The following is a 26978-nucleotide window of genomic DNA, read 5'->3' on the forward strand; positions in this document are numbered from 1 at the left end:
GCTGACGTAATGTTTCAGGAAGTGAATCTCAGCCGATTCGGCTCTGCAGGAAAGCATGAGCGATGTTATAATTTATGATTTTTAAATCAACCGTCCCAAAGGCTACCAGACATGGAGAACTGGAGCCTTATTTCACTGTGCGTGTTGCTCGGTTTAACGACAAGATGGGCGGTGTCTTTTCACTCTTACTCAGGTTGGTTTTCAATGAACCGCCGCATTTTTTTTAGAACTGACACGTCAAAGTCAGTGGCAGATGTTCGGAACAGCTCATTCATCTGTAAATGAGCAAGAAAATCAGCTCATCTAAAATAAAAAGTCTAGTGGGAAACTTTATTCGTGAAATAAATGTTATATATGATGCTTATTATACAGTATCGACGTTTTAATTAATAAACCATACTATTCTGCATTTAAATGAATGGAACAGGTGCAGGGAAACCGCCAATGTTCGGGGACTATGAAGCACAGAGACACTGGCAAGAAGTGACTTACAATCTGCCTGTTCATGAATGGTTAGTCTTTCATTCCTCCTCCATAGCCAAGTACACCAACATTGGTGAAGGCCTCTCTCTTTGTTTATTTTTTGTAAAGATTGAATGTTACATTATTTAATTTATAAGGCCAGTGCCTTACATAAATGTGTCCTAATAGTTTTTATTTTTCCAAACTAGGTACTTCAATACTACAAATAATGATTTGAACTATTGGGGACTTGATTACCCTCCTTTGACAGCCTATCACAGTCTGGTGTGTGCATATGTGTAAGTGTTGTTACATCATCCATATTTTTTTAACTTACCAGTTCAGTTGAACATGGCTTGATGATGGTGATTTTGATTTTGCTGTGTGTATTTTTGATAGAGCAAAGCTGCTCAATCCTGAATGGGTGGAGTTGCATGCATCTAGAGGCTATGAAAGCCACACTCATAAGTTGTTCATGAGAGCCACAGGTAGGTATTCATGACATCAGACATTTATTTCAAATATGTTAAATGGCAGTATAATTTCTATGTCTTAACTGAATTTAGAGCATAAAACATAAAAAATATTTAGATATAATATTTAGAATTAAGTATAGTAGTGCAGTGCCCGTGCAAAATCAGTTTTTGTGTGTTTTTAGTAATTGTTGATTCAGTGTGTTTGAGTGCTCATTGTTACAATCACACAGTAAAAGTTCAGTGACATTTTTATTTGTGCATGGTAGAAAGCAAATACTGATACTGACATAATGACATACAATAAATATGGAAAATTGAACTACACGATTCAGGGAGCAGGCTACACCGTGAACTCCGAGAAAACGCTACGCTTGAGCAAACAGTTTGTGAACTGGCTACTACAAATGATGGCCGTGAAAGAGACTGTGAACGCACTGAATAGGATATGTTTAGTTGGTGAATAGTATAGGCTACTATTACACAGAAGCGATAACGTTAAGCGCACCAGAATAAAATATTATATTCAGAAGTAAACAGTGTAGCTGACTTACAGATTCAGTTAACATCCACAAATAAATAAGCGCGACTATTCAGGGAGCAGGCTACACAGTGAACTCTGAGAAAACGCTACTTAAGCTCCACTGCTTTCTTCGACCCTCTCTGTCTGGTCCTGCGCTGTGCTCACTCAGTGTCAGTGTGAGAGGCCAGCGGCTACAGTGGCAAAAGCCAATGTTTGCTTCTTTTACCTATATATATTTACTGATATCTTTTGCATTTCTAATCCAAACAACGCCAAACATGGCACTGCACTTACTTGTCCCCGTAGCAAGACACCTGTCAAGTTTGAAATCCATCGGACTAACGGTTCGAGAGATATGCGAATAACAGACACACACACACACACACACACACACACACACAGTGAACTTTTTGAATTTGACTATCAAGGTAAATTTAACTCAATTTGTCTTCCGGGAAACATGCAAGTATCTTCTGTTGTTTCCGAAGGTCAGTACCAATTGAACTTTTTTTAAATATTTAAACAAAATAAAATAAAAATGGACATCTTTAGCCTGTTCAAAAGTTTTCACCCCCAACAAGATAGTCCCTCCTGCAACCACACCAAAACCCATTTTCAATATGTCTATACACTTTGTAAACCTGAGTCACAAAAGCTCTTCGATTCCGCCAACACCACAATAATAATAATAACGATGCAGACCAAACAGCAATACAAATATTTTTGTCTGTAGCATATTGAAGTGTACCAAAGACTGTGAGTGTAGTCACCATTAAAAATAGTTGAAGTCAGCAAGTCTCCTAGTGATAGTAATTTACTAATATAATTATGTTTCAAGTTCCGTTTTGTGTAATAATGCGTTAAATAGGAGTTTTCTGATCATAGGCGGAGGGTAAATCAACTCCAGGGTAAGGGGATGCGTTTCCCCTTTAAAAACACATTTAAATAAATTCCTTGAAATAGTTTCAAGTTTCGTGTGACCACACAACACATCCCAGCATAAACGATTCTGATAAATTATTTGTTATATAAAGCATCTATTTTCACAACCTGTTTATTTGAACAGAAAAGCAAAAAAAAAAACTATGCAGGATTTGGCATGGCAAAAAATCTGCAAAGAGCGCTCCCTTTATAATCACAAAATGCTGTCACTCATCTTAGTTAATAACAATCTCACAAAGTTCCGCTATAATCAATGAAGCTGACTGCACTGAATCTTTTATTTACATAATTGTTATAAAGAAAGGATTTGTGAGCGTGCAGATCTCAGAATCCACTCACCGCTCAAAGCGCAGAAGTTCTTGTTCAGTGCTAACTTAAACACCTTTGATTGGCCATTGCATTCAAGAAATCAACAGATATTGTTGTGATTGGCCAAATTGCTAAACGCTGCAAAAACATTGTAAATGTTGCAAAAAACCCTGCCTGACTTCATTGTGCCAACTGTAAAGTATGATGGAGAAGGGATATTGGTATAGGGGTATTTTTCAGGGGTTAGGCTAGGCCCCTTACAGTCATTGGAAATCTTAATGCTTCAGCATACTAAAACATTTTTGACGATGCCAGGCTTCCAACTTTGTTGGAAAAGTTTGGGGAAGGCCCTTTTCTATTGCAGTGCCCCAGTGCACAAAGCAAGGTCCATAAAGACGTGGTTGGCTGAGTTTGGTGTGTAAGAACTTGACTGGCCCACACAGAGCCCTGAAAACACTCCTTGTGGACAGCCTTCCCAGAAAAGTGGAAGCTGTTATAGCTGCAATTCCATATTATGGCTTGTTTCCACCGAGCGGTACAGTACAGTACGATTTGGGACGGTAAACCTTGATCCGGCTTGCGTTTCCACCGCCAACAGTACAACAATGGAGGACAAACAGCAGATCTTGTTCTTGCTTCTCGGCATGTGGCTGTTTGTCACAAGAAGAGGACAAGCTTTGTTTGAGCAAAGGCTGCAAGGAAAAACACAGCCGGATAAAAAAATGGCGCATCTTGTGCTGTCATTCTCCTTGTAGCGTGTGCAAGTGACAATTCTCTGTCAACCAATCAACGTTCTGCAGTGAGTCTAGCTCCACCCTTTAGGTACCGGACTACTGTGCTAGGTAACCCCAATGGAAGGGTCCCAAAAAAAGGGTACAGTACGGTTTGGTATTTTGGTACCATTCACAACTTCTGACAATCGAAATGGAAATAATTGTGTACCATACTGTACTGTACCTTTCTGCTCGGTGGAAACAACCCATTAATGTCCATGTATTTAAAATGCAATGTTATTACAGTCCATGTTGGTGTAATTGTCAGGTGTCCCAATACAATACTAGTCCATGTAATTATTTTAAGAAGGTGGGGTTATTGTCACCTGTAACCTGCATTGCTTTGAATACTCTTGGATGTTATAAAGCATGTTAATGTTTACAGGGCTTTGATCATTGCTTATATGACTGCAGTGTAACTATAAGACTCTTTGCAATCTTCAAAGTCAGTAAATTGTGTAGGATTGATTAAGTAATTCCTCTTGACACAGGAGAAATATTTATATGTTGTTAATATGTTATTAATCTTCTTCTTCCATTAGTTCTTTTTGCAGATATTTTGATCTACATTCCAGCAGTTTTGGTTTATTGCTTCTACTTTTGTGATGGTTCCTCTAAACAAAAGGTAGCTAAACAAATTCCCTTGAATTTGTATATTGTAAAAAAATATATAATAATTGAGATTACATTTTTGCTTTGATTTGGTCAAACTGTATATTTTTGTTCTCATAGGTTGCCACAGCTCTCTGCATCCTTCTGTATCCAGGACTTGTACTGATTGACTATGGCCATTTTCAATATCCTTTACCCTTTAACCTAATTCTGCTATGGTATTTAATATTCATCTAATTTAATTTAATCTATTCACAAATATGTTAAGAACTTAAGATTCAGAAAAAACAGCATGTGCATTGTCTTTAACTGCATATTCAGATATAACAGTGTGAGCCTGGGTCTGGCTCTATGGGGGATTCTGGGACTTGGTTTGGGCTGGGACCTGTTTGGTTCCTTGGCCTTCACCTTGGCTCTCAATTACAAGCAAATGGAATTGTACCACTCACTGCCTTTCTTCTGCTACCTCATGGGGAAGTGCATCAAACAGGGCTTGACTGGGCGAGGGTGAGTCTCTTGGGTTGTTGCATAAATACTGCGGTTTGGTGGTTAAATGTTGATCCCAATTATATGTTAAAATTGAGTAGGCTATTTGTTTTTTAAGCAGACCTCAAAAGATTTCAGAAGATACAAAAAGCCTCGGTGTAGTAAAAGTAGGACTGTTAAATGTATTTATTACAGTCAATGCATGTATCTATGCCTATGTTCAATAGACACACCCAACAAAAAAAGATGTATATGCATGTATGTGTGAGTGTGTATATAATTAATTAAATCAAAAATAGCACCTAAATTAAAAGTAAAGTCATTGATAGTTCTTTTTTTTAATTGCTGAATCTAAATCTCAGCAAGTATGATTTATTACTTACAAGTGAAAAGTTCCGTTAATGGAAAATTGCTCACCATTAATTAATGAATCTGTTGACATTCCTATAATTACAAGTTTAGCTGTACAATCCAGCCGAAAGTGCCAAAGTCCCTGATTTATGCTAGCTTTTAACAAATGCTTAATGTTTGTCATCTGGCACTTCACCACTACAGGTGTCATTTTAAAATTGTCTTTTATTATTACATTTTTAAGTATGCAGGTTACATGCAGTTTTACATTAGTCCTGCAGCCAGTCTCAATGCAAGTGCTCTGCTCTTTGCTGTCTTGCATTTGTTGATTTAGTAACAATGTACCAAGGGCATTTGGAGGCAAATGCATTGGTGGATTAGTTTGCCTGGGAAGAGACATGTCCAGATGACTCTCTGGCCATGCCTGACCCTCCCTGCTATGTCTGTGCATGCAACTGTATATCTACAGCTGAGAGGTGTTAGCGGTTACAGTATACAGCAAACTGAAAAACTGTGATGGTATGTTGTCTCTGCTCAAGTAGTTGAGAAACCTGATTAATAACACGTGAATCATGGAAACGTTTTTTTTTTTCTAGTATGTAATTAAGCTCAACTATTTTATTTTCACTTACAAATATTAAATTAATAGTATTCTGACAAATATGTTTAAAATCATGCACACTCCAATTTTATCAGTGTGTGTATATGTATATGTGTATATGTATATGTGTATATGTATATATATATGTGTGTATATATATATGTATATATATATATATATATATATATATGTATATATGTATATGTATGTATATGTATAAAGTGTGTATTTTTTTTTATTAAAATTTTTTTGTGTGTCATTGTTACATTTTTGAGTTTTTACAGTGCTTTTTTTGTGTGTACCCAGATTTTTTCTGTTGGCCAAGATCGCATTGACTGTATTGGTGACCTTTGCCCTCTGCTGGATGCCTTTTTTGTCCGACCCCAAACAATCTCTACAAGTTCTTCATCGTCTTTTTCCCGTTGACCGGGGACTGTTTGAGGTAATTCCCCTAATGTGTAGTGTATGCATCATCACAACACATCAATGGGCAAACTCTGTCAAGTCCACCTAAATAGGTTCCTTTCATTGATTTTATTGAACTCATGCTTGCATAACTGAAATTACCTTGCTAATGGTGACATACATTGAGAAATGTTTACTATTTGCTTACAGTCACAGTAGTATTTACACAACTTGGTATCAGGCTTTGCGCTTTACTTTTGTAAAACACTGTGGTAAAATGCATGTAAATCAGTCATATTTACTGCTTAAGGAATGGGTTTTCAACACATCATTACAGCATGATGCTTATTCGGTTGTGTGCTAGCCTGTTATAAAATTTCCAATGCAGGGTCGGCTTGGAAATGCCCTTGAAATCCTTATCCACATGCATACACTTTTCTCTGTATGTATGCATGCATGCATGCATGAATGCATAAATACACTATTGCCAGAATCCTATGTAGATACATACAGTAAACTGTAAACAGTGTTCAATTCTGGTTCTGTGATACTAATGCAAATAGAAGACTGACTTAATGCACATCTTGCCAGTCAGATCTTTCTATATTCATAGATTACCCCAATAAGACCCTTTGTGTCTAGAGCAGGATTTATCTTTTAGATCTGATTAGTAAACAAGGGTCTCATATTGAGTTTATTGGAAAACCAGAGCTGTCTCCTGTTCGTTGTCTTAAAGCCAGGTCTGATTCCTTTTTGTAAGTCAATAATGAAATACACGATGTACAAGTACTGCGCCTTGCTTTTGAAATGTACCCAAAAACCCTGTTGTCAAAGTAGCTTTGTTGTGAGAAGTAATTGAAAATTCTACAGGGCTCAGGGCCCAGAATATATCATGCATTTGCCTGACATGAGGCTAACATAATACACAAGGTGTGAGTAATTCTAACCTAGAGCCTTGAGCGTCTGACGGAGGAAGCGCTAAGCGAGTCTTGGCTGCTGCTATCATGTACTGTATACATCAGAGGACGGTAAAGCTAGGTGATGTTTAGTCAATAGCTAAATCCGTGCTGTTTGTCTGTAAGAAATACAATTAAATTCCGTCATTTACCTAACCTTATGTTGTTCCAAACCTGCATCACTTTCTTTCTTCTGTGAAACACATAAGAAGACATTTTGAAAAATGTCCATAAAATGGGATAAATAAAAAAAAAACACCATGACAAAATAATTTCCCAACCCTTTCACTTGGGAAACGATTTTGCCCATACAATGAAAGTCAATGGGGTCCAAAAACCCAATTGACTTTCATTGTATAAAAAAAAAAAAAAAAGTGTGTCCTTTTCAAAGTGTGTCTCATTGGCGGGTCTCATCTTCTGCTGTAGTGTCCACTCGTCTCCACACAGCTGTGAAAGACAGCAGCTGTGTTTTTGAGGACTGAGCAGTATGGAGAGTTTCTCAGAGGCAGGGCTGCAACTTTCATAACATTTACTAATTCTGTTTTTGCACAACTGCTAAAGGCCACCAGTCTTTGAGGAATCACATGTCGGTACCCCAGCAGAAAGGTCAATGGGCACTCGTAACGTATCGGTTTCCTAAAGGGTACAATTTGGTCTTCTGTATGTGGCAAAACCGTAGTCTTTGCAGCCTGGGGGATGTTATTAATGTCATTGGTATACATCAACCCTGTGTCCATAAGTTTACAAATAAGTGCATAGCTTTTTTTGACTTCACGATTACTTGACGGGAAAATTAATGGGAGTGTAATACTTCACCCTTGCCCTTTGTACCAATGCTCCCCAAGAATGCCCACAGGAATTTTTATTGCGCTTTCAGTTGGGAAATGATTACGCTGAGTAATGCCACTTATGTGCTTTCTTTTCAAAAGCCACATACCATTTAAAGACACTTACCTTATATGTCAGTGCTAATTTTGTAAGCATGATCATAAATTTGTAGTTATTTAAGAAAAGTCTATTGAGCTGCAACAATATAGAAAATGACCAAGAACAAAATTCTACCCTTGAATCACTGATTTTATTACCCGAGTAATTTCATATACTGTCTTTATGAAATCTCAGGACTGTCAAAAAAATGGCTTGTAGGCTTAATAGTGTTGTTATTGTTTAATATAACTTAATTAAAAAACTATTACAAATTATTTTCTGTAATTAAATATTAGATGAAAAACTTAAAAATGATAATTATAAATTTTGTCATTGCAACTACTTAACAAAAAATCGTATAACAACATTACTAAAACAAATTATTTTTTATATATTTAAAATCTAGTTCAATTAAATAATGTAAAAAGTATATGAATAATACTAAACACTGAGGCCTAATATAGTTTGGGATAGTACCCATTTATCTTATTGCTGCAATATATTCATTATATTTTACAGCATTAACAGCAAGTTGCTCACAGTGTTAATCAAAAATATATTTTTTATTTTATTTAGATTTTAGGTGGCATTTTTACATTTCAAAAGCAGTGCTTTCTGTTTCTTTATATTGTCAGTATTGTTGTGTGATTAATATTCCCTTCTTTTTAACCCAATAGTGGACCCCAATATAAGTTATTAAAGCATAAAGTTAAATGTGAAGTTTTGTTCAGTCTGGCCTTTAACTTAAATTGAGCTGGCACCCCTGAATTTACACCAGTTTAAACAACTGTTCATAAATAACTTGAAAACTGACCTATCAGTCAGTGTATCATTCGTTCTCATTGTGTCGTTCTGTCCGGAGCGCATTAGTTTAGTGACTTTGACAGCATGTGTTTGTTGACAGGATAAAGTGGCTAACACATGGTGCAGCTTGAATGTGCTGATAAAGATCAAGACCCTGCTGTCCAGAGAGACTCAGCTGTTCCTCAGGTAATCCTTCACCATCTATTTACCCACAACCCTTTCTCCTTTTCCTTTGTCTCTTTATGTATCCTCCTAAAAATCTCTCACAGGATATTCCCTCTTACCAAGTTTGTGAAACACATCTCATTATAATGGAGGGCACAGAAGGATTATGGGTAGTTAATGATATCGGAGAGATTTTGTGACATTGATATGTGGACACTAATCTGCAGGTGCAAGGGCTTGGTTAAGATTATTTCTTTGACTATTTGCTTCAGAATCTTTAATGATTTGTTTGTCTCTTTGTTCAGTCTATATTTGCAGGGCCGGTAATTCATTTTCTCATGGGTCTGTTTTAAAGGGATAGTTCACCCAAAAAAAATTCTGTCATCCTGTTTTATTTTACACTGAGCTGGTCCCCTCATGGGGGCAGCCATTTTGAAATGACAGGACCAGCCAAATACTGCACGCTTATTATTGTACACATTGGGAAAATAAATTAATAATTACTGACTGTGATTAATGCTTTTCTAGCTGGTGTAAATGTTTGCAAGATGCTACATCCACACCACTAGGTGTCAGTAAATGTCTAAGACGATTGCTTCTTCGGTCAGCTCCAAGTTCACATTTTACAGGGCTGTGACATTTATATAGTTTTATAAGCAATTTTATGTTACTTTTAAAAACATGTCATAAGGAAAAAAATTGCTTAGGTTCAGTGCGAAAATGTTCATTTTTCCAGAATCCAGAATCGGGCTGTCTTCGCCGGCCAAAGGTGGTCAGCGCAGACCACAACGATCTACCCAGGTCTGTCGGTCCTGGGCGAGCCTCATCCAATTGTGTCCCAGATCTTGTCGTAGCGAGTCGCGCCATCGTGTTGCAGGGCGTCCACGTGGCCGCTTGATATCGATCAGCAACCAGACGGTGACTTCGCGCCGTCCATCTTTCGTCCGTCTGCCGCATCAGGTGCCCGGCCCAGCGCTTCTTGGCCTTGTTGGCCAGGTCCACCGCGTCGTCCACCCTGGTCATGGCCCGCAACTGCTCGTTGCGGACGTGGTCGGTCTGTTGGACCCCGATCATTCGGCGCTCGATTGCGCGTTCAGTCACGGCCAGCTTTAGCCGGTCGGCCGCCGTCATTGTCCAGGTCTCGGCCCCATAGAGCATGGCCGGCAGGACGGTGCTGTTGAATAGGGCAGCCCTGATGTCCGGGTCAATGGCTCTGTTGTTGGCCGTCTCGGCAATTGAGCCGAAGCTGACCCAGGCTGCTCGGCGTCGTCGTGCCAGTTCTCGGCCAATCTTATGGTCGGTGGTCAGCTCCTGGCCCAAGTAGATATAGCTATCTACTTGCTGGAGCTGATGCTGGTCGACATGGAGGGTGGTGTCGGCCACCTGATCGTTGCGCATCCACTTAATTTTGGCCCGATTGATTTTGAGGCCGAACCGGGCACCAGCCTGGTTGAGCTGGTCGAGCCGCTGCTGTACATCGACCGCCGAACAGCCTATCAGCACGATGTCATCGGCAAAGCGCAGGTGATTGAGCTAGCGGCCGTTGATCTTGATGCCGACCTCGTCCCAGTTGAGCTGCCGGAAAATTTGCTCGAGACAGGCGGTGAAAAGCTTGGGCGAGATGGTGTCTCCCTGCTTGACCCCGCGGCCGACCTTGATATTAAGCGGCCGGTCGAACAGGGTGATGGTGGTAGCGCAGTTGCTATTCAGCTCCTGCAGCAGGGCCACGTGCTCGTCACCGATGCCTTGTTGTTGGAGAGCGAGCAACACGGCGTTAATCTCGACCGAGTCGAAGGCCTTCTCGTAGTCGACAAAAGCCAGGACCAGCGGCATCTTGTACTCCCTGGTCCGCTCGAGCAGCTGGTTCAGCACCTGCACATGGTCCATGGTGCTAAAGCCAGATCTAAATCCGGCCTGCTCGACGGGTTGTTGTTCATCTAGCTGCTTGGCCAACCGGTTGAGCAGCACCTTAGTGAAGATCTTGTACACGGCCGACAACAATGTGATCGGCCGGTAGTTGCTGAGCAGCTCGCGGTCGCCCTTCTTGAACAGCAATACTGTCTTGGCCGTCTTCCACTGTTTGGGGATTTGACATTGTGCCATGTAGCGGCTGAATCGGGCCGCCATGGCCATCAAAAGTGAGTGGCCGCCGGCTTTGAGTAGTATAAGTATTTTGTATTTTTACATTAAAAAAAATAGGCATGTACGGATATGAACCTTTTGTAAGATACCGATAACCGATAATTCTTTATATTTGAAAGCCGATAACCGATATATTGGCCAAAAAATCTAAATCCAAATTTGTGTATAATTTTTGAGAGCCTGATTACAAAAACAAAAGTCTCCATTAAAGTCCATTAAAAGCCATGTCCCAAGCACACCATTATAATTATGTTCTCTTTATAATTATATGTAGCCTAAATGACGGACTTGCATGTTTCCTTTTTGAAGTGATTCCAAATTCCAATCATATTGTCTCATAAACTACTTGTATGTCTCAGCTGAAGGAAATAATCCATTATTTATCGGCTTTAATATATCGGCCAAATTTTCTTATCGGGCCGATAACGGTAACATTAAAAATGAACATATTGGCCAGTTCCGATATGGTGGCCGATATTTCGTGCATCCCTAAAAAATAACGGTCGCATCAGATACACATCCGTTCCCTGTAAAGTGTATCTCACCTGTTACATTTGCATGGACCAGATTCTTGTCCCACAAGGGTCATTCACCTCTAATAGGGTCATTTTCCTCCAAGAGAGTGATGATTGAGGGGTTAAAGTAATTCTGTGAGTGCTCGGCAGGCCATCTCTGAATCTCATGCATTTCCTGCATGCTGGGATCTTTCTTGTTGACTGTGAGGATGTATAAAAAGATCAGGCAGCCGCGTTCTCTAGTTCCATGGGATAGATTACGGGCTTTGGCAACAGGGGCTCTTGATCGTATTTCTCCACACTGTGTGTGTATAGTAAATCTGTCATTAATGCATGGATGTATTCAATGAAAACATTTTTTACTTTTTTTTTTCTTACAGTTTTGCTCTTACTCTGTTGTTCATCCTGCCTTCATCATTAAAAGTGTTGTCCAAACCCACTCTATGGCACTTCAAGCTTGCCTTGGTAAGTGGTGTCATCATTATGTGTTTGACTTTGACAGTTCAACAACTTGTATTTTTGACCACTGACTCTCCCGGTCTACTTATATTATAGGTGAACTCCTCCCTGGCTTTTTTCCTCTTCTCCTTCCAAGTCCATGAGAAGTCCATCCTTCTAGTAGCCTTGTAAGCAGCGTAATATAATTCATACTACTTGATCCAGTTGCTGTGAACAGCACTTTTGCTCAACCCACTGTCATTAATAGACAATGTTATGACACAAAGCAAACACACAACACAGTATCTAAAACTAACAGTATCGTGTTTAAAGGTAAAGTTTGCCATTTCATAACACACATTTTTGTGTGTGTTTTTGGGCTCAACTAGTAGCGTAAGATACTGTAGGGGCCGGACTACTGTTTTTGTCAGAACAGCAGAAGAAGGGGTGATACAAGGGATACGGAAACGTTAAAAAACAATGACTATTGCAATTATTATTTTTTAGTGCTTACTAGAAACTACCTGAGGTACACTTTTACACTTTAATGTTGAGCCTACCTGATAAATGCCACCATTTGGTTGGCAGCCAACAATAGTTTTCAAAGGTAAAATAAGTATTTAAAAAAGAATTAAGTACATAAAGAAATGGTTAGATTAATAAAATTGACATCCCAAAATAAAAATACATTTGCAATCATTTAGAAAAAAACTTTGTAATAGGCATAGCCCAAAAAAAGAAAACAACTGCATTAATATAATGACATCATAATAATTCATACAGCAATTCATTGCTGTCCAATGATGTAGTCAAAATGCAGAAATAGAACAATGGTTAAATAATGCATATTGGTTATCGGACAACTAATCATAAATATAAAAAGGCAATATCAGTAAAAGACTATATCAGCCAATTGCTAGAAATTATAAACTTCTCCTTCAGTGAAATTAGTGATTGTTTAGAATAGTGCAGTAGTTCCCCTTAGTATTCTGCAGGTTTATTCGTGTATGTCATAAATCTAAAATATTATGATATATAACATATGTACATACATAGAAAGAGCCAGCTGCAAGCAGCGTATTGTTGTGTTATATCTTGCATGTGTTAGTCAATCAGTAAGGCATGTTTCTGGATTAAGGGTCTCCATTGGGAGTATTAGAAGTTTGCTGACAGAGGAAGTGTAGTGGCTGGATCAGTGGGGAGAGATGATACTGATACCTGGTCCTTGCCCTCTCAACTACATAATTATAGCATCGGTATCATATAAACATATCTGTAATGTAGTAAATATAGTCAAATATGTATTTTACAGGCCAGTTTGCCTTGTCATCAACGAAATGCCTCTGATTGCCATTTGGTTTCTGCTAACGTCAACTTTCAGGTAAGATACCAAGCAATATGTGTTACTAAATTCAAATCATTGTACTATAAATAAATTAATCCTCACGGTTAAGATAACAAAATCCGCAAATGACTGTATAGTGTGAGGAAGAGTAGCTGATGGGGAGTCCCAGCTGTCCACACTTATTGTTGTGTGCATGGTTTAGTGTAAGGATATCACTGGATTACATGACATAGCCCACATACCATTAAACTAAGACCCCTTTGTGTAAACACAACCCACCATTCTCTGGAATCACACTGCCTGCTTCCACAAAACTGTTTTAATGCTGCATATTTCTGTTTTTTAGCTGAAGACATGATGCTCTTTGTTATGGAAGATAATTAGATTATATTCTATGATAGAGTAATTGTTGCATTAAGGGAAATATCCACAAGAGCATACAGAGACAACACATTGCCACAGTTTTCTATACTGCAAACACACACCATTAATTTGCACACTTTCTACTCATTATGGCGAAATGTTGAGGCATCAAAATTCACAGCTCATATTGTTTTTTCTGCGTCATGACCTGTTCTGCTAACACAAAGATTGTTTTATTTTGTCAACACTTTCACAATGGTAGTATTATTCATGATAAGATTGGTGCACAAGTTATTGTTTTTCAGCCAAATGCCTATGGAAACAGCTAAGATACTGTGTGTGTGTGTGTGTGTGTGTGTGTGTGTGTGTGTGTGTGTGTGTGTGTGTGTGTGTGTGTGTGTGTGTGTGTGTGTGTGTGTGTGTGTGTTTTCAGCGATAAAGACCACCTGCTGGAAAATGTGCATGATTTGATAATTAAATAATAACTGTTCTTGAAAATGTTAAGAAAATCTGATTTTCACACATATATATATATATATATATATATATATATATATATGGTTTGATTTTGCACATTTTCATTAACTTAAATATGATTTTCTTCTAAAAGTATGCAAGTAATTTTAGTCAGGGTAAAATTGGCTAAAATGAATGAATGGATGAAAATGAAATAACTAAATATTGACTAAATTTAAAATGTAAAAAAAAAATGTATACATGGAGTGGGCACTTATCTTGGTAACCCCCGCTATTATTGGACACTTTTGTGGAATAAATGAATCTTGGCTGACTGTGAATAATGCATTTCTACAAGGGGTGTCACAAACCTGTTCCTGGAGGGCTACTGTCCTGTAGAGCAGTGTTTCCCAACCCTGTTCCTGGAGGCACACCAAGAACAAATTCCAAACAGCATTTTTGTGCCCTTCGGGAAGGGGACGCCATTTGTAGGGGTGTTCCAAACGAAAGTGAACAACTGGGTTCCTTCATGAAGGGCCCTTCCACAAGGCTGTTAGCGAAGGGAACATGCGATGGTCACTTCAAGGATGTAATGTTATCATTTATGGTCATGTGACCCAGTAAATACTCGTGATTCATTTTAAAGCTAGATGGCGGGAGAGTTCGAGTTAACTTGCATACAGAGCAATTCAAGTGGTTTTGTTTGTGATACATTTTTGTCATGTTATGTTTAAATAAGTTTCATAGGTAAGAAATGTGTTAGGTAATGTTGGGTCCAAAGATGAGAAGACAAGTTTAAAAGTTGAGAGCAGCGAAATTCACTCACACAGATATATAACGCATATTTAAAAACCTTTTTTGTATAAAATGTACATTTATTTCCTACAGTTATGTCCACAGCAATAATACGAAATTTATGTCGTAAGAACAACTATTCAGCTGATGGACACCTTGCTGCGTTGTCATGGGAACATGTACAAGACGATTGCTACATCGGTCAGCTCAGAGTTCACCTCTAAAAAAAAAAAAACTCTAAAATGCCATTTTAGTCTGAGTAAAATTGACCATTGACCAAATTTAAAGTTTTTACATGGAGCGGGTCTCATCATGGGGGCTGCCATTTTGAAATGATAGGACCAGCCGAATACTGCACACTTATCTTGATCAAAATGAAAATGAACACCAGCTGTATCAAAAATACAGAGGGATAAATAATCAGTTATTATTGTGCACATTCAGAATTCTGTATGTTTTTAACATTGTCGTTTTCTCTCTAGCATGCTCCCCCTGCTGTTGAAGGACGGTTTGCTGTTGCCTTATGCGGTGACCTCATCGGCGTTCCTCTTTCTGAGTTTGTATCTGCTCTCTGCTTTAGAGAAAACTACAGATGAAGAACTCAGGCTGAGCCTCTCTCACAAACTCACTCAGCACTGTCTGCCTAAACTCAGCCTGATCATTAAATGGAAAGTAAGTTAACGCTGACGTCACGGCCCGTTACCCCACTGACGTTAATGAATTCGACGCTTATGAAGAAGTCAGTTAAGCGCACTAGGCCACTTGAACGGGCCATAACTTTCACATTAGCTTGACCCCATGCTCCTCTTAGTGCTTTTGAAGACTGAACGTTTCAACAGCTCCTTGCGTGAATGTTCGAGATCAGAAGGTGTGCTATTTGTGTAGCGTGAGTCATTAACACAGGTTTGCCTAGATATATTTATTTACACAAGAGACATAAATAAGGGGGCCCTACGATGGAGGTAGAGTTTCATTGGGGGGTCGTGTTGCTCACACCAGCACTTCCACTGATCCTTCACTCCATCTGTCGTAAATAGACACGTTAATGTTTATACCTCGCCGTCCCAAAACAGGGTGGAAAATAAACATCAAGTTACAAGGATCTGTGTACTGCCGTTGTTGTAGAACTTGACTAGGACTAATGAATGTTTGTCATATTTCCTTTCATAGGAAAGGAAATAATGTGTAAGTGTTGTTCACTTTGTCTTTTACAGTTCTGGTTTTCACTGGTGGCCATGGCTGCGTTGAGCTTTACGAGCGTGTGGTTGGAGCCTCCGGCCAAGTTGCCCGATCTGTTTCCGGTTCTGGTCTCCGTCCTCTCCTTTCTGCAATTTCTGGGCTTCATCATATATTTCAACCTAGTCCAGTTGATGGAGCCACAGAGGAAAAAGAGCCAGAAGAAAACAAACTGAAACATGTCTTCAAAGACATTAGTTGTCAAAAGAAGAACTACAGTCAGGATGTTGGTGAAAAGAGAGGACAATCCCTGTGGTTAGAATAGAACAGGATGGGAATAGTTTGGAAAAATTCAATTTCCTCCTAATGAAGTTTGGGGGTATTGCTTGGGAAGAGTGAATCAAATGAAAGGAGATACAGTTCTGCCAGACTTTCTCTCACTTGTACAATTTAGAGACAAATTCGGTTAGTGGGATATTGGTATTGTGTAAATGACCAGGCCATAAGGGGTCGCTTGTGCTGACATTATTTTTATTACCATTTTTGATACATCATTAAATGTTTTTGTACCAAATGAAATTGTCTCCAGGATTTTTAAATGACCTAACAATTAATTTTTATTTTTTTTAAGTTGCAGGTTTGTTGTCCTTGTTTGTAGGGCTACACAATTTGTCCAACATAATTATTTGTGACCCTGGATCACAAGTCGCACGGGTATATTTGTGGCGATAGCCAACAATACATTTGTATGGGTCAAAATTATCGATTTTTCTTTTATGCCAAAAATCATTAGGATTTTAAGTAAAGATCATGTTCCATGAAGATATTTTGTAAATTTCCTACCGTAAATATATAAAACATTTATTTTTGTGAGTGAATACAGCATATTCGCGAATATAAATGGACAACTTTAAAAGGCGATTTTCTCAATGTTTTGATTTATTTGCCCCTCAGATTCCAGATTTTAAAATAGTTGTATCTCGGCCAAATATGGTTATATCCTAACAAACCATACATCAATGGAAAGCATATTTATTCAGCTTTCAGATGACATAATACATATCACATAATAGATATATATATATATCTCAATTTCAAAAATTTGACCAGGGTTTTGTGGTCCAGGGTCACATTTGTGATTTATATAGCAATTTAACAAAAATATGAATAATTGTATTAATATTAATATTTATTAAATTATTTTAATAATTATTAAAAATAATAAACAAATATAACTCACTAAAATAAGAGTATTTAATAAAAATTATAATTTATTATTGTTATACAGTACTAATTTAAACTTACAATATTTATGAATTAGCGCATATATTTAATTAAATCCCAGCTTTTCCGATTTGATAATCACACTAAGTCATATTGCGATTTCGGATTTATTTTAACAACATGATGGGAAAAAAAGTTGATGTACCTTTCAATGAGTAATTCAAATAAAATAATGATTATAATAATAATAATTGTTATTAAATAAATAAAACAATTAAAATAAATACTATACATCACTGTAAAATAAAGTATTTAAAAAAATGAATATTAAATATTGATAGTAATTTTATTTTACAGAACCATTTTAAAAGTACAATACAAATATTTAAGAAACAACCCCCATATATTGCTTCTGATTAGATAATCACACTAAGCCATATCATAAAAAAAAATATTTATTCTGATTAATCATGCAGCCCTAAACAATAGTCCTCATCAAATAAACAAACTTAAGAAAAAAGTATGAATTTAATTTACTTTTCAAGTAGTAAATGAAGAGGAATATTCATTAACACAGTGGAATCATCTTGGCCGTGACTAAAGACGTGAGGCTAGTACTAAAGCTATGCATTAAAATGCTTCAACTTCATGAGCTGTAAAACAAAAATGATGGAAGCAGACATATCAGAACATAATGCTGTAAAGCTGAAATACCAAGGGGAAAAAAGTACAAGCAATCTTTCTCACCCCTCTTTGTTCGAGTTAATGACGGCCATTAAAAAAATCCATTACAACTATAAATGTTATCAGGTCACAAAGGGGCTAGTGTGTTACAGCCTGAGCGAGGTCTGGAGCCGCCACATATGAACAGGAAGGAATGAACCGGTTTTGGTTTGACTGTCTTACACAACATCCTGTAAAACAAACAGCAAGCCACAATAAGCAGGATGCGTGATACAATTATAATGGATGGTGCTAATATTAAATAACCGTATCTTGCATGCCGTGCTTGGTTAAATACATTGAACTCAGTGAGTTTAACAGCCCACGGCAAACAGACCAAACTGCTGAATTCTGAGATGCTTTTCTTGTTCATCTCAACAGACTGTAGCAATGCAAAGTGTGTGACAAGTGTGTGTTTTGTTAGGTCAACCTAAGCTTTTGTCCTTCAGACAGCCTCTAGAAGTGATAAAGAGAGAGTTACGTGATCCACCTTGAACGGGGCACCAGCTGCCGCCCATGTCCTACATCGAGAAATGATCCCTCAGCGGCTGCCAAAATAAAGAGACAGATCAACAATGAATACTCTTACCTCCTGTATATCTGTGCGTGTGTAGTTTTTCAACACATTTGTTGATTTCTCAAATATATATGTGTGTGTATGCATACATTTCTCTCCGCATCAGCCCTAATGGGACTGTATGCCAGCGGTAAGAACACTATTTTCGCAGAGACGCAGCACACCGTGTATTTTAGAATCAACATTTTGTCAGATTCCTGGTGAAAAGGAGGGGGAAACCTTTCAGAGAATGAATTGAATGTAAATGTGTCTGAGATGGGATGGCAAGGTGTCGGCGGCGCTGTCTCATTTTGACTACGCCGGAAAGACTGACAGCCTCCTCAGACATCTCGACGCTTTCAGACTGACGGGACGTTCAGTGTACATCAAACACGCTGACAGAAAGCTGCAGCTCTGCCAAAATAAGAACCGTTCCATTTGCAACTGCTCACAGAATTACATGAAACAAAAGCATATTGCGTGGAAAAGTCTTTGTAAATCTCTGGCATATTACATTAATATTTAAGCCTGAGATTAAATGGATTGATAGAATTACACTGCCGTTCAAAAGTTTTATGATAGATTCTTTTTATGTTTTTGAAAGAAGTCTCTTATGCTCAATGAGGGTGCATTTATTTGATCAGAAATACTGTAAAAACAGTAATAAGAAATATTATTACAATTTGAAATAACTTTTCTATTTTAATATATTTGACATATTTAAGTATCCTTTACTAGCGTCACAAGATCCTTCTTGTGTGTACTTAAATGTGTCTCTGGATCACAAATGTGTCTCTGGATCACAAAACCAGTCATAAGTCGCACAGGTATATTTGTGGCAATAGCCAACAATACATTGTATGGGTCAAAATTATCGATTTTTCTTTTATGCCAAAAATCATTAGGATATTAAGTAAAGATCATGTTCCATGAAGATATTTTGTAAATTTCCTACTGTAAATATATACAACATTTATTTCTGTGAGTGAATGCAGCACAATCGCGAACATAAATGGACAACTTTAAAGGCGATTTTCTCAATGTTTAGATTTTTTTGCACCCTCAGATTCCAGATATTCAAATAGTTGTATCTCAGCCAAATATTGTCATATCCTAACAAACCATACATCAATGGAAATAATATTTATTCAGCTTTCATGTGATGCATTCATGGGTTTCATCAGGTCCCTTTCCACAGGTGTATAAAATCAAGCACCTAGATTATGAATGCAGACTGCATTGTGCTTGATTAATACACCTGTGGAAAGGGACCTGATGAAACCCATGAATAAATCTCACGTTAAATAAATTTACCCATGTGACTGGTTTTGTGGTCCAGGGTCACATATGTATCTGACAGCACAAATTTTTTGTGTCAATAAAGAAACATACGACATTTAAATGTAAGAAATGATCTTATTCAGTAGTTTTGTCAAATTACTCTAAAATTATAAAATTTGTTGAAGATTAAGCATAATTCAAGTAGAAATAACTCTCTTGTCCCATGATATCACATGAAGAAGATTCGAGAGATGTAACAAAAATCTCATCCGGTTGCAAGTATGTTGCTATGCGTTTGCTAAGGTGTTCTGAGTGATTGTGAGCATGTTGCTAGGGGGCTCTGGGTGGTTGCTAGGTTAGGCCAAGTCAAAACAGTCCACCCTACTCTATAAAAACACCACTAATTACTGTAAAATTATAGGATTGCTTGGAATCTGTGTAATGTGACAAGCTTTTAAAGTTTCAGTGAGTACAATGATAACCCAGGTAAGGTTGGAAGAAAAAAACAAAACATACCTTAAGATTGCCTTAAGAAATTCAAAAGAGCTGCCAGTCTGTTTCAACCCTGTAAAAGACACATGGATAGATTAACACACACTTTATCTAGTTTAAGAGCGTGAGAGTGAATTCATAAATGAGACATGTGCACATGTAACGTATCAGGTAAATCATACCATCAGTCATAGGTTTTGTAGACTGCTGCCGCTGTCACTGCTAGATGATCTAAATGCAAATGATCTGAAATGCCTCTGAATGCATTTCATACTGCTGCAGGACGTGTGTGGACATAACCAGCGTTTATATTAGAGACCAAAACACATGCTGAGAGTTGCTTAACTTCACCCTCCCCACCCAAAGTCCTCTAATATACAGCAGTCCTTTAATTGTGATGGAGTTTTCCATCAAAAAGGGCTAAAATGTTCCCCAAACAGACGCCATTTATCCTTCAGCAACCCAGGATTGATGTGGTACTAGCAGGGTCTGTGACCCCGTCCCAGCCAAGAACCAAAAACCTATTTGTTTTATTACATTTTAAGGAATTTTTAATACAGTCTATTAAGGCTGTCTTACAAATCTCCCACAGCTCGACCCCATCTGCGGCCTGATCAATTTTTATACTGCTGATCCGTCCCCTTCCTTCTCATTTTGTCATCGCAAAATTCATATTATATAGGATTTTCTTATGGAAAACTTGCCATAAAAATCCGTTACTACATCTGCTGATGTGCACGGGAGGCCGCCGCGTGAAGACGGAGAGGGCTTTGGTGAAGATAAAATTTGTTTCAGCGGTAAGCAGAACTGTTTAAATGTTATTTATTTTCATGCTCCAAAGAAAATATATTGTGAAGTGCAACATTGATTTAGAACATAACAATGTCTCCGTATAGGCGTAGAAGAGGTGGAGGCAGGGGCCGATTTATGAATCCTTTGCTCAGCTCCTTTAATTGAATTTTCCAAATCTCTCGCCACACAGAAATAATCAATACCCTCGGTCCAGGCGACAAACTTGCCTCAGAATTATTGCGCTCTCTCTTTTTCCATTTTGCGCTCATCAGCAACATGTAACGTGAAGCTCGGGACTTGGTAATGCCTGAATAAGCCAGAAAATTTATAGTCGGTCTGATTGTTTAGGAGGGGTGGCCTCTCTAGAATGCTTGGGAAAAACTTTTGTCAGTTTTGCCATAAACATCTTGCTCGTTGAGTTGCCCTTTCGCCCAATGTTATGTTTTGGGAAGCCATTAGATGATTGCCGGGGGTTGGAAGGGGCTTCCGTTAGGGACATGGATTCAGCGGTTTGCCTGTCAAAGTTAAAATATCCTTGTGGATTTTCTCAGCTGTCTTGGCGGTATCACGCTGCCTGGTGCTCAGCTTGGTTTTACACGAGTAGTGTCATATCCTCGCCCTCATATGTCATCCGCACCAGCTCCTGTATGGCTCAAGTGACACTGAGTGTTTGAGAACTCTAATAGCAATGATGTGTCTCTATGAAATCCAGGGCCAGGATCTAATGGTGTCCCAAGAGAGTTTCAACATCTTCAACTAATTACATGCAGCACAATGCATTTATTTACTGTGATTATCATTTGTCTTCAAGTATCATTTATTTAAAGCTTAATAATGTTGCTGCAAAAAATTGTTCTTCTTCTGGCTAGATATGAATGTAGAAACACTATTTAGGGAACTTCAATGAGGTCATTTCAAACTTATACAAATCCTACTTAACGCATTATTTGTACAGGACAATGTAGACATACTCGGATGTTCAGTTCGATAACTGAAACTGCATGTTTCAGTGAAAATATTTGTTTTCATGGACAATCGCAATCTTTTATGATTGTCAAGTAATTCGATTTTGTCACACCAATCTAATTCGCAAGTTTACAATTCCAACCAACAAGAAAAAGGCCTTTCATAACACAAATGACAGAAAAAAAATCATTGCCAAATTAAAATGTTTAAAATAATATATCTATTTGAATATATTTTTAAAAAAAATTAATTTATTCCTGTGATGCAATGTTGAATTTTCAACAGCCATTACTCCAGTCTTCAGTGTCACATGATCCATCAGAAATCATTCTAATACGCTGATTTTGTGATTTATTATCAATTTTGAAAACATTTGTGCTGCTTAATAGTCAAAACAACAGAGGAATCTCTTTTTCAAAATATAAATGTCTTTACTGTCATATTTGATCAGTTTAATGCATCCTTGCTGAATAAAAGTACTAATTAAAAAATAATTTACTGACCCCAAACTTTTGGTAAATAATATAATATAATATAATATAATATAATATAATATAATATAATATAATATAATATAATATAATATGTTCAATGTGTCCTAATTTCACATTATGACACACAATCAAACATTAAACTCCTAAGCGGCCTTAAATCATTTGTTTATCGTCAGTGTGTATGTCTAGGGACGTAAATGTGAAAACACTCTTGTACTGTTGTTGTTGTTCTCCACATTGATAAATTTCATGCTCCACCATGTGATCAAGATTGTGACATTCCTTTGGTGTCGAGCTACCAGCAACAACTACGCAAAGGTCCTCGAGTGTGACTAATTAAAACAATTTCAGCCGACCTTATCTTAAAAACATGCCGAACTTCATCACAATCCAGCCATTGTGTTGCATCAAATCACTATTGTGCGATTGAATCACAAGTGCAGCTTTGCTGGGGGCTGAATGTGTGCTTGAAATAATCTAATTAATTCTGTCCCATGAAGAGGAGTTCTGGCTTGTTTGTGTTAGGAAAATGAAATATTTTTCTTAGAAAAAGAGAACCTTTTATTTGTGCAGAGATCGGGCAAATGTCTATGAGCACGACGCATTGACAAACCAAATCTCGGCTATTCAATGGCTATTCAAAGGTCCCATGTGACCGAGATCCAGAACTTCAGTGCTTGAAATCAATCATGACTCACATATAAGTGGAACACAAAATGTTTTCTTTCTCTTGCTCTTTTAGACGAAGTCACAATCACCATAGAGTAGTATGAATCAATTCAATACGGGACGTAACTTATCCTTGTGTCAGAGTCTTACAAAGAGTGTGTTGTGATGGGGAAACATTCAAGATTCGAAACACAACTAACTGTGTCCTGGCTGCTATCTGATCTGACAGAATTACTAAGTTTGGATATCCACTTAAGATAAGTGTTATCGTTCATGCTTTTAAATGATAAATAAACGTTTGAATTCAATTCTAAACATTCAGTCGATTCCCGAATTCACTCACCTTGGAAATGACCCTTGTTTGCGTCTGCTCTACGTGCGCAAGATGCAACTTTAGCAGCTGGAAAGCAATAAAAATCGGTTTTATGTTTCACAAGCAGCAAGAATTTGTCATGTGAACTCTTAAAAAGCATATAAAGTGTTTAAACAATGTCTATAAAGTGACCTTGAGATGCGAGGCGTTTGCATTATGCGGTTTATGCATATACAGCAGAAAAGTCAAAGAAAGGACTCACACAGATTCTCATGTCTCTTGAGTTCAGTTGGTAGATCAGCAGGACTCATCAGAAAGAGACTCCTCAGCTCACTTCTGCCCTCTACTGGCTACAGACAAACAAAAAATGGTGTGCAACCTCAATAAGATGCATTAAATGTAGCTAGCTACACATTTCAAAATAAGCTTAATCTAGTACCACAGATAAAAACCATAAAAATGCACATCAGTAATTTAAACATTGGCAGGTAAGAAGCTCCTCAATGTCTATGGTGGTTCAGACCCTGATTTAGTCTTAGTTTAGAAGTCTAATTGGCCAGTCTATAAACAATCCTTCAGTAAATACACTAATACACTGTGGTCTTCTACTATAGTCGATCCACGTACCAACAATGTTTCCAGCTGTTGCCTGCATTTCATGAGATCCTTGAGAGACTTTTTCACCTTAGACCTGAGGAACAGAAGTCTGAGGGGGGAAAGGTATTCAAAAATCAAACTATTCAAAAAATAGACAACAATTTAGTAACATTTTACAATAAGGTTTAATGTGTTAACATTAGTTAATAGTTACAATAGTTGATACTAACAACAACAAAAACCCACTAATTTAAAATAATCTATTATATCTTAGTTAATGCTAATTTCAACATTTACTAATACATTATTAAAATCAAAAGTTGTGTATTATTTAATGGACCTGAGCCAACTAATGTGAACAAAGATTAATGAATACTGTAACAAATGTATTGCTCATTGTTAGTTAACTTCAGTTAATGTATTAACTAACATTAACTAATGAGACCTTATTGTAAAGCGTTACCATTAATATTTAATACGATATTTATTAATCCGATTTTTTTCATTATTGTTCTTGAATTGCTAGGCATATGCGGCATGTCAAAATTGAATATTATATATATTACATTACATTATTAGATTATTGCAGAATATTTGCTTGATAAGGACATAGGATCATATTCATATTCCTTACTAAATCTTTGAGGGGAGGACAAGCTGACTAAGAATAAGATATTCATTTATTTTTAATACACATTTAAACGTATTGGGGGACATATTAAAGAGTCTGCAAAATCTTTTACAAGGTCCTTCGTCCAATCACGCTCGAGATCTCTCCTACATTTTGCACAAGAAGTTCTCTTAGCTTTGACTCGCCAAATGAATACATTCTTAAATGAATCATAAGCCCGCTCTCTTTATTGATGTTTTTATATATATTTAACTAGCTTCCTCTTAAATGACTGCACTATAAAATTCAAAACTAATGCTTGTCTTGATGGATCACACGGAGCTCTGTGTTAGTATGCGTTGGAGAGGAAATAGGTCTTTTCTTAAACTCTCCTTATCCAACTATTTTTAGTGCTATGTAAATCAACGAGGCTTTTGGCTGGTGATGAAACTCCCTCCATGTCCTGTCATTAAATTCTGATCAGTCATAATGGCTATCAGCCAACTGGGACAAAGGAAATATCCAGTAATGAGGAGAAATTTCCACTGCTTCAGTTATACCAATGTTAGTAGCTTCATAAAAATAGACTTTGATGGCACTCTGGTTTTTGTCAAATATAACCAAGTAAAAAGTTGAATAAAGTAACTCAACAACAGCATTCTAACTTTCAAAAATCAAAGTATGGGCCATTAATTAAACATTATAAAGTATGTTTTTATTTTGACATTTTCTTTTTTTATTGTACTTTTTATTTAAATCTTAAACATTATTACTAAAACGACAGAAATCATCAACATTTCTTTATCCTTACCTCTCAGCATCTGTCATGGGCTCTTTTGTTTGAGAGGGATTCATTTTCTTCCCACCTGCTCTGGAATTACCTGCCGATGAAGCACTAAATGTCAGCCAATTTATCAAATCGGCATGAGCAAAGATATTATTAATGGCTACACAGACAGCTAATCTAAATGCAATACTCCTTGGATTACAAGAGACCCTTACTGTACAGGATTTTGGAAACAACATGTCATGACATGGACAGGGGATCGTTTATGGTGATGATTATCAAAAGCGAAAAGAACACACATACGTCTTACTCTTTTGACAATAAAAAATAAAAATGAAAACTCCTGGGGGGCAAAATGTGATTTTGATAGGACTAAGAGGACACAGTAGCTGGACTGTGGTTTCTAGTACCTGCAGGTTTTGTTAATCGAGTTCCAGTCATAGGCGAATAGTTCCTGTTTGGTGTATGCCTCTTAGCAGGGCTCTAAAATAGATGACAATTTGCATTTACATCCTTCAAAACGTCTGGGTAAAGATTTTTTGTTGTACTTTTAAGAAGCAAAATCGTATTACTTTACTTTCATAACATATGATTAAGTAAAAAAATTGGTTAAAATAATAAACATTTAAAGAATATGAAAAAAAAAGTACAGTGGCGTTTTATATCTGAAATCTATAACGTTAGTAGAGAAGTATGCAAACTCACGTTTTCTTTGTCTTGCAAATGAAGGGCTCTCTTCGCACTGAATGGGAAATTAGACAGCAGAACTTTAGTCTTGATTTTTTGTTCGCATTTTCTACGTAATGCCTTAACAATGTAGGGTTTGGTCATTAAATGTGAATGATCCCTATACAATAATATATCATGAGCATTCAGTATAGGAAGACACCAGTTTTTCCTGCACATTGCTCTTTACTGAACTAAGTATTTTGAATGAATCATGAGTACTGTTAAAAAAACAACAACTCATATCTGTTAAAAATGTAATTAAGTCTGAGACATTTAAAATATTTCTCAGTAACTTATTTATCTCGCGTGGAGGGGACCACAGAGGTTCCAAAAAGTACCATTGTTTCTTGAACTGGTAAAATGTTAGCTATATAACATTATAGTAGTCTTAAAAGTATTACCACAGTTCATGGATATGCTAATCGTTATTATTTTGGCAAGCATCCATGATAGCAAAGTACCAGCATGTTATCACTATACTTTTTCCGTTAAGGTAGTAGCATGATCACAATTAATTCCACTTCAGTTGTTATATGTGAGCCAAATGAATGTATACACTTACGGCATTTTAAATATTTACTTCTTGAAGTCGATTTCTCTTTCTTGAAGTTATAAGACAGACTGGCGCTTCTATTTGTAGTTTGGCGCGGTGCGGCAGCAATTTAGTTCCCCGGAAACACTCATCTATGCTTCTACATACTTGTTTAAGTATTTTATAGTGTCTAA

At 37.3% G+C, this 26978-nt stretch overlaps 2 protein-coding genes across 4 annotated transcripts; one reads left to right on the forward strand and one right to left on the reverse strand.

The window, feature by feature from the left end:
- Positions 1-12: 12 nt before the first annotated feature.
- Positions 13-16598, forward strand: alg6 (ALG6 alpha-1,3-glucosyltransferase). Its single transcript, XM_082189877.1, has 14 exons — positions 13-193; positions 428-512; positions 672-761; positions 862-950; positions 4025-4107; positions 4215-4279; positions 4416-4601; positions 5839-5974; positions 8725-8810; positions 11827-11911; positions 12002-12072; positions 13197-13265; positions 15326-15515; positions 16058-16598. The coding sequence occupies exons 1-14, from the start codon at positions 112-114 to the stop codon at positions 16253-16255; spliced, it is 1515 nt and encodes a 504-aa protein (XP_082046003.1). The 5' UTR covers positions 13-111; the 3' UTR covers positions 16256-16598.
- Positions 16599-17682: 1084 nt separating this feature from the next.
- On the reverse strand, positions 17683-26927 carry itgb3bp (integrin subunit beta 3 binding protein). Of its 3 annotated transcripts, none has more exons than XR_014211539.1 (10): positions 26815-26927; positions 26229-26265; positions 25934-26006; positions 25548-25617; positions 24157-24235; positions 23792-23879; positions 23560-23616; positions 20320-20368; positions 18457-18514; positions 17683-18157 (listed from the first exon to the last, which is right to left on the reverse strand). XR_014211539.1 is itself a non-coding variant. In XM_082189878.1 (9 exons), the coding sequence occupies exons 1-9, from the start codon at positions 26817-26819 to the stop codon at positions 18508-18510; spliced, it is 465 nt and encodes a 154-aa protein (XP_082046004.1). In that variant the 5' UTR covers positions 26820-26927; the 3' UTR covers positions 17683-18507. The 3 variants fall into 3 exon arrangements, 1 of the variants encoding a protein (XP_082046004.1); XR_014211540.1 differs by having other exon boundaries at positions 26809-26925; XM_082189878.1 differs by having other exon boundaries at positions 17683-18514.
- Positions 26928-26978: the final 51 nt, after the last annotated feature.

The sequence above is a fragment of the Leuciscus leuciscus genome (genome assembly GCF_965113295.1).
Source record: "Leuciscus leuciscus genome assembly, chromosome: 14".
NCBI classification, from domain to species: Eukaryota; Metazoa; Chordata; class Actinopteri; order Cypriniformes; family Leuciscidae; genus Leuciscus; species Leuciscus leuciscus.